The sequence below is a fragment of the Bipolaris maydis genome (genome assembly GCF_028858645.1).
Source record: "Bipolaris maydis strain C4 unplaced genomic scaffold PSV08scaffold_7, whole genome shotgun sequence".
Taxonomy (NCBI): domain Eukaryota; kingdom Fungi; phylum Ascomycota; class Dothideomycetes; order Pleosporales; family Pleosporaceae; genus Bipolaris; species Bipolaris maydis.
This window is the reverse complement of record NW_027093863.1, coordinates 365,290-379,594: the sequence shown is the minus strand read 5'-3', so window position 1 is coordinate 379,594 and position 14,305 is coordinate 365,290. Positions and strand designations below refer to the sequence as shown.

Sequence of the window (14,305 nt, the reverse complement as noted above, 5' to 3'; positions counted from 1 at the left end):
CCCTTCCGAATACCTGGTAACAAGCTTGTTCTTCTCTTCCCTCTTTCACATGGGCTCATGGTTCGATCTGGTTTCTTTCGACTAGCTCCCTTTGTCTTAATCGCTGAGAAAGTAATCAATGGGTAATTAGCGTTCACATCCGTGTTGCGATTGCTGACATCTTTTGCATGGGCCTTATCGGACTTAGTTTTTTGCCTTGCTCGTTGCAGCAATTGTTGTATACTTCATGATGCTACATGTTGCATACATACATGCATGCAACATGAGTAATTATCTCCCCTGTATTTTGTAATCACCACATCATACTTCGTACCTCTTTCTGCCAACTACGCCCCTGTCCAAGCCTCAAATCCACAATCTGCAATTTCTTCGCTGCTATCCCCACTGATCTCATTGCAACCTAATCTCTCTTTTCTCCTTTACTTCACTTTACCGTGTTTTTTTTTCACAACCCCATGCTATAGATAGCCTTGCCAACCCTGCTTATACGCCCGGCACACTTTCCTTCCCCGCAACTCTATTCTCAGGTGTATATGTGTAGATCCAAAGACCTAGGATGAGTGCATTTCCCTGTGCGTTTTGCGTTTAAGCGGGCGGGTGGTGGGGTTCAATTGAAGCGGGCGGAACATGGTTGCGTGAGCAAATCCAAGCCTCGGTAAGCCTGTCATTGGTGAGTAAGTTTGTAACAAGACTGTGAGAGCGGGAGTCAACGGCCCCGGTAGTAAAAAGAAGATTATACGCCGGGATTGGCGAGCACATGCGGCCGGAAGAATCAGACAAGTGGGGACATCGGAATAGCAAAAGAGTTAAGGTTGGGTAATCATCGTAAGGGCACTCCGTAAGCAAACGCTGAACGAATGCGAACAAAGACGGGAAAGAGTAAGTAAAAGGTTACATGGGTAAGCGGCGCCGAGATGGAACGAAGAAAGGGTATCCCGGCTTCAACCCAAGTCGTCAACCCCCGGGGCCCATGGGTACGGTGGCGGAATAAGGTTGCGTTTGAGGGGGCCGTTCTTTCGCGTATCCCCTGTGGGGATTACGGATGGGTAGGGTAGATGGGTAAGTCTAAGGGTAAGAATGACGTTTGAGTATTTTCCAAGGGCGCCGGAGAAGGGCCGTCGTGAAGGGTTTTGGTTTGGGTTGCGAAATACGATGGGAGAGTGGTTGATCACTCTTCAGAGCAAGGAATCCAAGGGGCTAGTTTTGCTTGGGGTTGTAAGAGGGAGTGATAGGAAAGTTAAAATCTGGCGGTTCGGTTTTGATGCTGAATATGGTTCGGTATGTACAGGGTGTGGGATGTCTGACAGGGTGAGAATACTTTGGAGTTGATATTCCGAGTCGTTTCTGGCCTTCCGAGACATGTACCGTACCATTTCCAATCCCATAAATGAATGTTTACGTTTGACTTGTATGGATGGTTTTTTTGACACTATCGATACTTCCAGGGCACCGGCCCTGGTTGTAACCGTGCGATATATGTTACCTTGCACATACGCAAACTATCTCATCTGTATTGAATCAGATACCCAATTCGGGTACGACAGCAGAACAATGTCTTTGAAATTCTGGTTTCATAATTCATGGGTACAGTATAATAAGGCATCCTGAGTTTGCAGACACGCATAATGCATAGCTGCAGTAGCAGTCTTCTTTCCAATTTATAAGCTTCAGAGGTGTTCCGAAGGTATCCTTCTTTGAAGAAAAAGCGAATGCGAATTTTCAAGTTGCTTAGCTAATACTATGTACGACTTGCAATACTTACGCTTGACCTTTTTTCTCTCTGTTTGCTATGTAGCGTATCAGATCAATTATCTCAGAAAACAATAGCAGGCCACACCCCAACTTGCTAGAATTGGGTATTAAAAATGATCTTTTAGTTAAAGTAGACAGTAAAAGTATTTGCGTGGGCTTCTGCGAGACCCTGTTGAACCCTAAAAGATTGTTTAGTAATACTACTAAAAACACACCTCTTAACGAGTATATGCCCATTAGGCACACCTCCATTAGGTCTAACACTTACAACAGAGCGCTTACAAGCTTTTGAAATATTAGAAAGAGACATGTACGAAGTGCTTTCACTGTACTGTGATTGGAATCATACAGACAGACCACAGACTGTGACTAACACAAGCATATGTTTAGTTGTAATCTGCTAGCAACCCGCTGCTGTGACATCTATCTGATATTTTCTCTCTCTAGTACGAGTAGAACATCTTACAGAAAGCAAAGTCAAAATTATAAATGAGTTATATTAACCTATACTATTTGTCTCTGAAGTCGCTAGATACATAGTGTTTTTATCTTTGAGATTGGTCCAGGTATCCGCCAGAAGAAGATAACAAAAAAAGCTTCTTCGGCACTATGACTGGAATGAAAATCTCCTCTTTACAAATCGGAACATCAAAAGGAATTTAGTTTAATCCTGAATTTGCCTTCAATATTTTGGTTGTTACCTTTGTGGTTAGAAGGGGAGAAATTCGGTGGAGATATACAAACGTGATGGTATCTAGGACACTCTAGATCAATACGTTTCAGTATTGATTGAGTATTTTTATTTGTTGACGCCAAACACAGACAGGTCGAGACACTATCTACCATACTTTTCTAAGACACAATAATCAGCTACTCAAGACGCGAAACAGATAGCAACAGTTCAATCAGTAATATTTATTCACTGGGCACTTGGCATCCTACTCCCAATAAGAGTATCAACAAACTTTACCAGGAGGATACCAAGCTGAAAGTGAGCAGGCAACCATATCCACCCTGCATTGACTGACTTTGTCGTAATAGTTCTTCACCCAATTTTACATGTCAGTTGTGAATTTTCAAACTTCACATGTATATTTGAGTGTTTCAAAAGTCTATGCTACACTGTTCGTAACTTGAACAAACTTTTGCCACTCCTTGTATGCCGCTCCACTCGAGATTGCCCACTTTGCTCTCCGGACACCTTCCTTCCAGCGTCCGCCACCGGGCCCAACCTCTTTGATGACATTACCGTCATCACCCTCGCCCATGTTACTTGTATCAGCATCACAGATACCGCTTACTACGAATAAGGCTGCCGTGTTGATATAGACAAAATGTAGAATCGGGTCGTCAGGTGGGACCTCGCCGTTCAGAATCTTCATGAGAATTGTGGCATTCTGTTCTGGGGACTGACCCGGGCTAACTTCGCTAAGAGGATGCTCAGGAAGCCCAAAGTCGGCAGGGCTAACGGTGAAGTAGTTGATGTCGACCTCGCCTGTCGATGCATTCTCAACTAAGCGCCAGCAGTGAGTTGGTCCAGCACACGATAGCTCGTCAAGTTCCTCGTCACCGCAGATAATCATGCCCTTCTTGGACCCTGATTGCTTAAGTGACTCTGCAAAATCTGGCCCAATTTCTTTCCTGGCTACACCCAGCACCCGGGCCTCGATCAGCTCGTGCAGGGGGTTTGCCAGAGGCCCAAGGAGGTTGAAGATGGTTCGCCAGCCCAACTGCTTCCGAATAGAAGCGGCATGCCTGGCACCAGGATGGAAGATGGGGGCGAACAAAAAGGCATAGTTGGTCTGTGAGTAGATTTCATGGATGGTGTTTGGGGTAACGGCGGTGATGACAGGGGCCTTTGGTGGTGTGCAGGAAAGGAGATCTGCCGAGCCAGAACGCGATGTAGACGCTTTGTTGCCATGCTTTCCAATCATGAGGAGAGAGCTTGCCAGAATGGACGACGTCGTGCTGATGTTGAATGTGTTGTGTGAGTCGCCTCCTGTGCCTACAATGTCACACAAGCCGCCGTGGTAGTTCCCTTCTTTCCTTCCTCGTCTGGCAATGAGCTCTTGCAAGCCTTGGATATCCACGTCGGTTGAAAAGTCACGCATAGCCTTAGAGCATTTTGCCAGCACATCGGCCTGTCTGTCCTGGTCTGTGAAGTGGAGACATGTTAATAATGCGCCTGTCTGGACCTCTGAGAGACTGTTTGTAAAGATCAAGGCGAGTGCAGCTGCAATCTCGTCGGCGGTTGGCTTGGTGGTGGGTGACTCATGCCAGAGACGTTTGAGGAGGGGCGTGATGGACGTCTTCTGGTCCTCGCTGGCAGCGTCGGGAGCCATGGTAGGGCGAATTGGTATGATTTGCTCGCCGGCGGGGTAGGCTGGCGGGGCAGAGGGTCGGTGGTGGTGATGAGATGGACGTGTATTTGTCGGGACACGTGTCAATGGCAGTGTCTATATGCTGTCTGACCGGGCCAATACACGCATTCTTAATTTGGGGATACGGCTGAGTCACGGGGGGTGGTGTTTTGGCATATTCCGCTGCCGACAGGGTCTGATGATGTGCTGCACAATGACGGGCCCCACCCGCGCTAGGGCACACTGCTAGCGTGCCAAGAATCTTCAAATTCTCGACTCATCGCCGTGCGAGCGCCGCCATCTTTTTTGCGGTCGTGACGGGTCAGAGGAAATTCTCTGACGGACCTTGCAGCTGCTCCGCGCGCGACACCAAAGACATCAAATGGGGAAGAAGCGAACCCATGCCGAGACCAAGGATGGCTTTGCGAAGCCCGAGCCGGAGCAGGGCCGGCTGAGCGCGAAGAAAGAGCACAAGAAGGACCAGAAGAAGCCGCACGCACAGTCGCAGCTTGTATGCGCCCTGGAGAAAATCCATCTATACTGTATCGCCATGCTAACGTGAAACAGCTGATTAAGCCGCAGCCAGAATGGCATGCCATTGACCTTCCAGAGCTTCCTATCATCGACAATCCCACCATCCCGCCGCGTTACATCATCGATGCGCTCCACGACTATGCCGTCCAGCTGCTCGACGCAGAGGCCAAGGAGTATGCAGCCTCGCACCTCGCAAAGGACTCGTCGCACAAGTTCATGGCCACCGTCATGGACTCTGGTACCATGGAGGACAAGGTGTCAGCCCTGACGCTCTTGGTCCAAGAGTCGCCACTGCACACGCAAAAGGCTTTTGGCCAGCTCATGGGATTGTCGCAGAAAAAGAGCAGGAACGCCGCAATGCAGGCTTTGGCTGCGCTAAAGGATTTGCTTGGCCAGGGTGTCCTCCTTCCTCCAGACCGAAAGCTAAAGGCGTTTGCGCGACAGCCAGCTCTCCTCTCCGCCATTCAGGGAAAGAATGTGCACTGGAAAGCGGGCGAGAAGCTTCCTGGTAGCCTGCAAAAAACGCATTTGATTGTGTGGGCGTTTGAGGACTGGCTAAAGAAGCAATACTTTGAGCTGCTCAAGATTCTCGAGGCATGGTCTAATGATGAGGTTGAGTTTTCGCGCAACCGCGCTGTCACATATGTTTGGGAGCTCCTCAAGGAAAAACCAGAACAGGAAGAAAATCTGTTGCGACTGCTCATCAACAAACTAGGAGACAAGGAGAAGAAGGTTGCATCCAGGGCCTCGTATCTGCTGCTCCAGCTGCAAAACACCCACCCGCTCATGAAGAACGTCATCATTAGCTCCATCGAATCCGATCTGCTCTTCCGACCGAACCAGAGTGGAATCGCCAAATACTACGCCGTCATCACCCTCAATCAGACCGTTCTCAGCCTGAAGGAGCCCGAGGTAGCCAACAAGCTGTTGGAAATCTACTTTAGTCTCTTCTTGGGCCTGCTGAAGAAGCAAAAGGAACACGAAAAGGAGGAGAAGCGGCTGAACAAGCATGGGCTCATCCAAGGAGGTGGTGGAAAACCCGGCAAGATGGCCAGGCAAAAGGCCGAAAAGGCGGCTACCATGGCTTTCAAAGTCGAGGACGAGTCACGCGAGAAGCTCATTTCGGCAATCTTGACGGGCGTCAACCGCGCATTTCCCTTTGCCAAAACCGACGACGCCAAGTTTGAGGACCAGCTGAACATGATTTTCGAAGTGACGCACTCTTCCAACTTCAACACGAGTATCCAGGCCATGACTCTGATCCAGCAAATTTCGGCCACGAAGCATTATTCCGCAGACCGCTTCTACCGTACGCTGTACGAGTCGCTGCTGGATCCACGTCTCATGACGACTTCAAAGCACATTATGTTTTTGAACTTGCTATACAGGTCGCTCAAGGCTGACACGAGCATCAAGCGCGTAAAGGCCTTTGTGAAGCGTCTACTCCAGACCATCCACATGCATGAGCCTCCGTTTATTTGCGGAGTCTTGTATCTTGTAAACGAGTTGATCAACACTTTCCCGAGCATCAAGTCCATGCTATCCACACCAGAAGACCATGGTGATGACAGCGGCGACGAACACTATGAGGATGTTGATGAGGAAAAGGAACCGACAGCCAACAAGGGCGAGGACAAGTCTACAGCGCCAGCCTACGATTCCCGAAAACGAGACCCAGAACACGCAAGAGCTGACCTGTCGTGCTTATGGGAGTTGCTGCCGTTGCAAGCACATTACCACCCCTCGGTCCATGTGCTTGCGTCCAAGATTGTCAACCAGGAGCCCATCAAGGAGAAGCCCGACCCAACCATCTACACTCTGATGAACTTCCTGGACAAATTTTCCTTCAAGAACGCAAAGGCCAAGTCATCGGGCATCCACGGCACATCCATCATGCAGCCCATGGCCGGCACATCCAAAGCAGCATCCTACCTCATCACGACGCGCGACGGCGACCGGACACACGACCCCCTCAACTCTGAGCAGTTCTGGCGGCGCAAGGTCGACGACGTGCGCGACGACGAAGTCTTCTTCCACACGTACTTTGAGAAAGCAGGCAAGGCCAAGCAGGCGGAGAAGAAGACGAAGAAGAAGAACCGCAAGCAAGACGACAGCGAGGACAGCGCTGACGACGAAGAAATCTGGCAGGCCCTCGTCAAGAGCAGGCCCGAAGTCGAGGGCGACGGCGGCGACGACGACGATCTCAGCGACTTCGACATGGACGACATGATGAGCGATGACGACGAGGGCCCAGGCGGCATGGACGGCGGCGTCGAATTGAATCTCGGTAGCGACGACGATGAAGACGACCAAGAAGTCGCCGACAGGCGTGGTCAGCACGCCGACGATGATGACGACGACGACGACTTTGCCAATTTCGATCTCGATGACGAAGACGCCTTCATGGATAGCGATGCTGATGTCCCCGTTGATCTTGACGTCGACGAGGATGAAGGTGCCGCAAAGGATGGCCGCAAGAGCAAGAAGCGCAAGCTTAAGAGTCTGCCTACTTTTGCCTCTGCAGATGATTACGCAAAGTTGCTTGCTGACGAGGATAGCGAGTAAAAAAGCTTTTGGTCTTTGCGTTGATGTAGTGTTTTTTTTTCGTGCAGAGATGGATTGTCCTTTTTTTCCTCTCCCCCTTCAACTAAAAGAAGATGAAGAAGATTTTTTCTGTGTTCAACTTGTCATGTGAGGTCATGGTGCCCTTGTGTCGTTGTTTTCGTTGTTTTGTTGTCACAAAGTAAAAGGAGCGCGTTGTCGTATACGCCCATTTTTTTTCTTCTTCACCAGGTTTGAAAGGGGGATGGATGAGATCTAGGGTTTGGGGCAGTTGTTAGATATTCACATACCCCCTCCCTTTGTAATAGAATAGCCATGCATCTTGAATTGGGGAAGAAAGCTCCTTTTTCTCTACTCCAGTTTAATGTGTGTGTGTGTGTGTTTTCTTCTTTTCTTTTCTCTCTTTATGGCATTTGGCTCGTGAGGATGGGGTGTATCCATGCTCAGGCGGGCTATTTTGCCTTGCAGAAATGTATATCACGAATTGTGTTTCCATGTCGTTTCTTCGTTGAAACCAAAAGAGAAGCAAGTGAAACTGGAACGAAATCAAGACCAAAGCTTCAATATGCATACAGAATCATGCGTTTCTGCTTGAGATATCCGTGTCAGGGAATAATGGGAAACATACAATTCCCATGTTTCCTTATACTAGAAGCAGAACCCCAGATGTTTCGGCGTAAAACGACTGCTGGAACGTTGACAGTCTGGTGTCCAAGATTGTTTTTTCTTGTTTCTTTCAACCTTCACATTGCTCAATTCTCATCAGGCATTTTGCAAATCAGGGATACTGTGCATCACTCTGCTGCATTCTGTGGTACTCTAACGCAATCACTCCTCGGCAAAGGCCCCTCTTGATCGTATCGTTTCCCTCTTTTAGCGATCCGGACTTGCTTTTTTTGTGTGGGGAAGATCTGATGACCTGGGGTTCGTCTGTGCGCATGATCTGTTAATTTGATGAGAGGGGGAGAGGGTATGGATCGCGATTTTGAATATTTGTTGGATATTACTTGGAGAGAGATGTGTTGGGATTGAGGGACTATTGTGTGGGCATAGGGGATGGTGCTAGACGTGGGGGTTTTTCGTGTTGATGCGACAGACGCAAGAGGTAAAGGAAAGGAAAGAGCTTGGGTGTGCTGTTGAGGTGGGGAAAAGGAATGGGAAACGTAAGATAGACTGTGGTGGTTTGGTAACGATGAGGATGGAGTTTCGTTTGGATGCTAGAGCATGGGATGGAGATGGGCGAGTGTGGGAGAAGACTGTGTGGTAAGCTACCATTCCAGCTGATGAGTGATCAAATGGAAGCGCGGATTTGGAACACGCCGTCTCTGTCCGAGGAGGCTCATGTGTCTGTCTGTTAACGTCATCTGGCTGTAAATGTCACGTTGGTGTCAAGAGATGTGCTGCGGATGAGATGGAGATGATGATGGGAAAATCAGACGGCGTTGAGGCGAGGGCCGATGTAACGTTTGTGAGACAGGCGTAGAGAGCTGCGGGCGGGCAGCGGGCTGGTGAGGTTGGGAAGCGCCACTAGTGGAGGCTAGTTGGCCAGCCTCAATCCAGGCGACGCAGCCATTCTGTTTCGAACATGTGTGGTGTTGTGCTTGATAGAGTTTGGACGTAGTTGACCGACACTTTGCTACGCAGCAAACAACAAGCAGCGATCCGCAGGGCGACCAAGTTGAACAGACGGTGTGCGGTGACTGAGTGCAGGTGTCGCTCAGGAGACCATGCAGGGCCAAGACGAGGACCCCATTCAGCCGTTGTCGAGGGCGCGGACAGGCATGCCGCCCACCTTTTGCCTGGAGCGAACCCGAGGCCATGCCAAAACGGGTCCCGGGTGCCGCTCCAGCCCCTTGGCTGCGGCCCTGCGTAATCCACTCGCTCACATTTACGAGAGCCATACGAGATGATGCTGTCGGGCCTAATTTTAGAGCCCAGCAGCTTCCGAGGACGCGTAATGCCGTGTGTTTGCCATGATTGAACAAGCGATATTGGCCAGCCACGACTGGCGGGTACTGCATATGCTGGATGCGATGGGTGGGTGAGAGTGAGTGAGTGAGTAAGAAAGTAAGAAGGAAGGGTCAGTCAGTCTTGCAAAGGGCTGAAAACAAGCAGCCGCCCGGCAAGCTTATCGATGGCGCACGTGACGGACCGCAGGGCCTGTGTGTAAGTACTTAGTCAGAGCACTCGACTCGATTGGGGAAACCAAGGACAAAGGGGTGCGCGCGCCGTTTGACGAGTGCCAGTGCGGCCAGCGGAGGGTCGAGCATTGAAAAATTGCCATGTCAAAAGTGGAGAGGCTGAAGCCGGGGTCGGCACAGCATTTGACGGGGGACATGACGACAGCATGCGTTTTGTTTCTGCGGGAATCCACACACCACACCACACCACACCTCACCGCACGACGCTGGTGCTGGGAGAAGGCTGGAAGATGGCGAGCGGGTTGCTGAAACTTGGGATGAGGCTGGGCTGGTCAGCACTAGAGGCGCGCCTGACAGCCAGTCGTCCATGAGCTGCCATTTTTTGTTTTCCTTGTTTGGGCCGAGATGCTGCGACGACAATGGCACCGATTCCTTCCTTTGCCGCCGCCCAGGACAATAGCATTGTTGCTGCTTGGAGGTGAGTAGCATGGCCCGATATTGGCCCAGGTCGCGATCCGCGTCTGCAAGAACGGTGGGAAATCAATAAAAAAAAATTATCTCCGCAGCCACAACGGACGCGAAACATGGTCGCCACCAAACAGGGCCATTATTGGCTGTGCCGGCCACTCACAGCTTGTCAGGGCGCGCGTTGGCCGATTGGGGGTTAGCGTGGGGCTGGCGGGTTGCCTGGTCGCCTGGTCAGGGTGGCGCGGGCCTCTCGGGCTAGCGTTGGCTCGTATGCCTGTTCCTTAGGAGCGGGTGAAGAGAACAGCGGCAATAAAAGGAGGACGCGTCGCGTTGACGACGACTCTCTTCCTGCTCATCCCATCTCGCTCCAGTCGCTACTCGTCTGAATCGCTACTTGCAAACTTGACCTTTGTCGTCAATTCCAATCGCTCAAAGAGACGCCTACTTAATATCAGCCGCCACCACCACCAAAATGCGTGCCTCCATCTTCGTCTCCGCCGTGGCTTTTGCCCTTGCTTCCGCTCAGGTACGCTCAACTGCTTGCGTTGCGACAATTCCCAGCCTTGTGGTTCTGACATGACTACCATAGGACTCTTCCTCGTCTGCCGACCCTTTTCCCCAGACTTCTTTCACGACCGAGACAAACTCTCTGGGCGTCGTTACCGGCATGCCCCCGGTTGACACCTCGATTGCCAACCAGCCCAACCCCGTCACCAACCAGCCTGCTGTTGTCACTTCTCAGCCCCTTCCCGCCAACATTCCCGCCGTTGGCCCTGGTGTCTACACCCTGACCCTCGGCGGCACTGGCACTGGCTCCGCTGTCAACCAGACCCGCACCGTCACCGTCAGCGCAAACAACAGCACCACTGTCGTCCTGGCTCCTTCCACCACCGCCTCCGGCCCTGATGCTACCGGCAGCGGCGCCTCCGGCTCCGGCTCTGGCGCATCTCGCTCTGGCTCTGGCTCTGGCGCCGGTGCCTCTGCTACTGGCAGCGGCGGCCGCCCCGACTCCACTGGCGCTGCCTCCAACGTTAAGGTTGCTGCCGGTAGCCTTATGGGCTTCGGTGCCTTCATGGCCGCTTTCCTGTAAACGCTCTTCTCCAACCAGACGCGTTTGACGATTTGTTTATCAGTTCTGTTTCTTGGGGAGAGAGAGATGTTTTGATCATGTTCGGAAGTAATGCCCTTAAAGATACCTTAGCATGTCGTTTTCTTACCCCGAAAACGCTACTTGGCGCACCCCTCTTAGCACTGGCATGTGCTTTTGCATGGGAAATTTTGGAAACCAGTTTTTTTGTAATGTCTGTTATTTGACGGTGGAGGGAAAAACATCATGAGGCAATTGAATGAGCCATGTGGTAAATCTTACGCCGCTTGGGGGGGTTTCGGTTCTTGAGATTATACTGTTGTCGTATAGTTGGAGAGACAAACACCCATTACCAAAATCTTAAAAACATTTGAAACAATCCACTACTACCTACTACAAATCTAGTGAGACTCTAGAGTGACAGGAAACTTTTTGCTAAAGCTGCAGACTTGAGATTAGCGTACGCCAAACCGAACATTGATGTGTAGCAACTTCACCTCCTCGCTCTCGCGCAAAAATATACCCCACAAGACCGTTTCCTCGCTCCCCGTTCTCAATTCCTTCTTCCAGCCATTCAGCCAAAAAAGAAAAGAAAAGAAAAACAAAACAAACCCCCCTCCCTCCACAATGGCGTCAGCCTTCCCCTCACTCAAACACCTAGGCTCCCTGCCCTACACCACCCCCGCAAGCCGCCTCCGCACCCTCGACATCTGGCTTCCCACGCCCAGCCCAACCGCACCCTCACCCTCTCTCTGGCTCATCTACCTGCACGGCGGCGCCTGGCACGACCCGCTCCAAGACTCGACCTGCATCAACCCTCTCCTCTCACACCTCAGCAGCACCCACTCCACCACACTCGCCTCCCTCGCCGGCATCGCCAGCCTCAACTACCGCCTCTCGCCGTACCCCGCGCACCCCACGCACCCCAGCACGCCCTCTGACGCCGACCGCACCGCCAAACACCCCACGCACGTCCGCGACGTCGCCGCCGCGCTGCGCTTCCTGCAGCAACACCATGGCATGAAGCGCTGGCTCGGCGTCGGCCACTCGTGCGGCGCAACCATGCTCGCACAGCTCGTTGCAGGCATCGGCGCCGCAGACGACGAGGACCCCGATGCGGCGGCGCCGCCCACCGGCCCAGAAGCCCTGGTGCTGCTCGAGGGAATATACAACATTCCGCTGCTGCTGCGCAACCACGCCCCGCCCGCGTGTCCGCAGCATATTTCAGACATCTACCGCGCTTTCGTCGGTCATGCCTTTGGCCCAGACGCAGACGACAAGGCGCTGCTGGCCGCGTCGCCTGTATCGGGGAAATATAATGCCGAGCAGTGGCCAGACGGTAGGTTGCTGCTTATTTGCCATAGCTATGAGGATGAGCTTGTGGAGCGCGCCCAGCGCGATGTCATGTGTGTGGCGCTGGATCGGCAGGGCTGGAGTATTGTCATGGAGGCTGGGGATGAGGAGGATGAGGTGAGGGCTGAAGGGAGGAGAGTGCTTAATGTGAGGGATCTAAAGGGCGGGCATGATGAGATTTGGGAGGATGGGAGACAGATTGCTACACTGGTTGCCGAGGTGGTCCAACGGTTGGGCGGGAAGTAGAGTAAAAGTTAGAGTCAAGTGTACTAATATATCTCTAGACAACCAAAAAAAGAAAACATACACTAGGTGGTGACTGGGCTTTGTTTTCAAGTCATGTTGATTGGCTATTTGCGATTCCTTATTAATATACAAAGGGATGGAAAGACTTGATGCAGGAAACAAGACCTCCTCGGGGCAATGCTTTTCAAATGGCCCGTATCCAATAACCCTGATGCAATCGTTTCCTGGGCCGTGCTAGTCATACAGCTTGGTGTAATGTACAATCGTATCGCGTTCCCATTCTACCTCTTCTCTTCCCCTCAGCCACTGTTCATGACTACCTGTTGTTCAACCTCTGGTCCATGGCCTTGTTGATCTCACTGTGCACCTCACTAGTCCCGCTCTCGACATTGTTCAACTTGTTCTGGAGCTCTTTAATCTTTTCGCTAGCTTGTGTGCTGGCTCGCCCACCTTCGACCGACTTGGAGGCTTTTGCTTGCGAGGCACTGACGTTGCCGTAGACTGCCATGGCACTGGCAATCATGCCGCTAATGTCACCCACGTTACCAGGAACCACAATGCTGGTACCTTCCTTGGCAAGGTTGCCAAAGGCGTCGACATACTTCTCAGCGACAGAGAGCGAAATGGCATTCTGCGCGGCCCCTTCGCCTTGGGCAATGGAGCGTGCAACAGCATCGATACCGTTGGCTGTAGCCCTGGCCTTGAGCAAGATGGCCTCAGCCTCTCCACTTGCCATGTTAATCTGCTCTGCCCTCAGAGCCTCGGATGCCAGAATCACAGACTGCTTCTTTCCCTCGGCAATGTTGATGGCAGACTGCCTTTGACCCTCGGACTCGAGAATCTCGGCTCGCTTGGATCGCTCAGCAGTGACTTGACGGTGCATGGCTTCGACAACGGGTTCGGGCGCGTGAATGTCACGGATCTCGTAGCGCAGGCAAGTAACGCCCCAGTCCTGGGCGGCCTCGTTGATGGCGGCGGTGATGTTCGCATTGAGGTTGGCGCGCTCCTTGAGGACGTGGTCGAGGGAAAGCTGGCCGATTTCGGAGCGCATCGTCGTTTGTGCAAGTTGGGAGATGGCATACTCTGCGTCTTCTACCCCGTAGCTGTTCGACGTTAGTGTCTTGGTGGCCTCCAATACACCTGGCGGCACTCACCTAGCCTTGTATGCGTCAAACACACGAGTGTACAGTACGCCGTCGAGCTCCAGTGTGACATTGTCGGCTGTGATGGCACTCTGACTAGGTATCTCAATGGCATTCTCCTTGAGGCTCTTGACATAGGCTATCCGGTCAATGAAGGGTATCAGGATGGCCAGGCCAGGCTCCAGTATGCGGTTGAACTTTCCCATGCGCTCGACTATCCATGCTGTCTGCTGCGGCACAAAGCGAATGATAGTGTTGGTGGGCAGTCGCCTATGTGACGAGGAAAAGTACGATGGAGGGCCCGATGCAGATGTCAGCTGGCCGAACGATGAGAAGACACTTGTCGGGTTCGTGGCGGACTGTGAGCTGAGGTGCGAGTTGCTGCGGACCAACAATGTCGTCACTGCAGCAGCCAGTGGTGTTATCCTCGAGTTTGCCAGTGGCCGCGAGCCTCGTAATAGCGTTGAAGCCGTGGTGGCTGCCAGCCGTGTGCGCGACGCCATGGCGAGTTCAATTGTGGCTACAAGGCGGTTGATGACGGACACGCGATGCTCTAACCATCTAGTAGTAGCGATGCCATCGGTCCATGACTGATGGCATCGCCGACCGCCGCCTTACATAATCAAACACCCTGGTCATGCACAGCGATTGCCTACTAGT

The 14,305-nt window shown here is 52.0% G+C and overlaps 5 protein-coding genes across 5 annotated transcripts; 3 read left to right on the top strand and 2 right to left on the bottom strand.

The window, feature by feature from the left end:
- Positions 1-1,873: 1,873 nt before the first annotated feature.
- Positions 1,874-4,153, bottom strand: PSV08DRAFT_223155 (glycosyl transferase; the record flags this gene model as incomplete). Its single annotated transcript, XM_014227338.1, has 2 exons — positions 2,896-4,153; positions 1,874-1,931 (listed from the first exon to the last, which is right to left on the bottom strand). The coding sequence occupies exons 1-2, from the start codon at positions 4,092-4,094 to the stop codon at positions 1,874-1,876; spliced, it is 1,257 nt and encodes a 418-aa protein (XP_014082813.1). The 5' UTR covers positions 4,095-4,153.
- Positions 4,154-4,426: 273 nt separating this feature from the next.
- On the top strand, positions 4,427-7,318 carry PSV08DRAFT_362189 (CBF/Mak21 family-domain-containing protein). Its single transcript, XM_014227339.1, has 2 exons — positions 4,427-4,623; positions 4,680-7,318. Exons 1-2 carry the CDS (start codon positions 4,495-4,497, stop codon positions 7,209-7,211), a joined length of 2,661 nt encoding a protein of 886 aa, XP_014082814.1. The 5' UTR covers positions 4,427-4,494; the 3' UTR covers positions 7,212-7,318.
- A 2,971-nt stretch (positions 7,319-10,289) lies between these two features.
- Positions 10,290-11,290, top strand: PSV08DRAFT_401826 (uncharacterized protein; the record flags this gene model as incomplete). The annotated part of the gene is made up of 2 exons (XM_066093627.1): positions 10,290-10,343; positions 10,407-11,290. The coding sequence occupies 2 exons, from the start codon at positions 10,290-10,292 to the stop codon at positions 10,905-10,907; spliced, it is 555 nt and encodes a 184-aa protein (XP_065949087.1). The 3' UTR covers positions 10,908-11,290.
- A 213-nt stretch (positions 11,291-11,503) lies between these two features.
- Positions 11,504-12,491, top strand: PSV08DRAFT_390317 (Alpha/Beta hydrolase protein; the record flags this gene model as incomplete). The annotated part of the gene is made up of 2 exons (XM_066093505.1): positions 11,504-12,344; positions 12,375-12,491. Coding segments are annotated over exons 1-2 (930 nt in total), but the record flags the coding sequence as incomplete, so codon positions are not given.
- Positions 12,398-14,201, bottom strand: PSV08DRAFT_223146 (uncharacterized protein). The gene is made up of 2 exons (XM_014227343.1): positions 13,658-14,201; positions 12,398-13,606 (listed from the first exon to the last, which is right to left on the bottom strand). Exons 1-2 carry the CDS (start codon positions 14,146-14,148, stop codon positions 12,820-12,822), a joined length of 1,278 nt encoding a protein of 425 aa, XP_014082818.1. The 5' UTR covers positions 14,149-14,201; the 3' UTR covers positions 12,398-12,819.
- Positions 14,202-14,305: the final 104 nt, after the last annotated feature.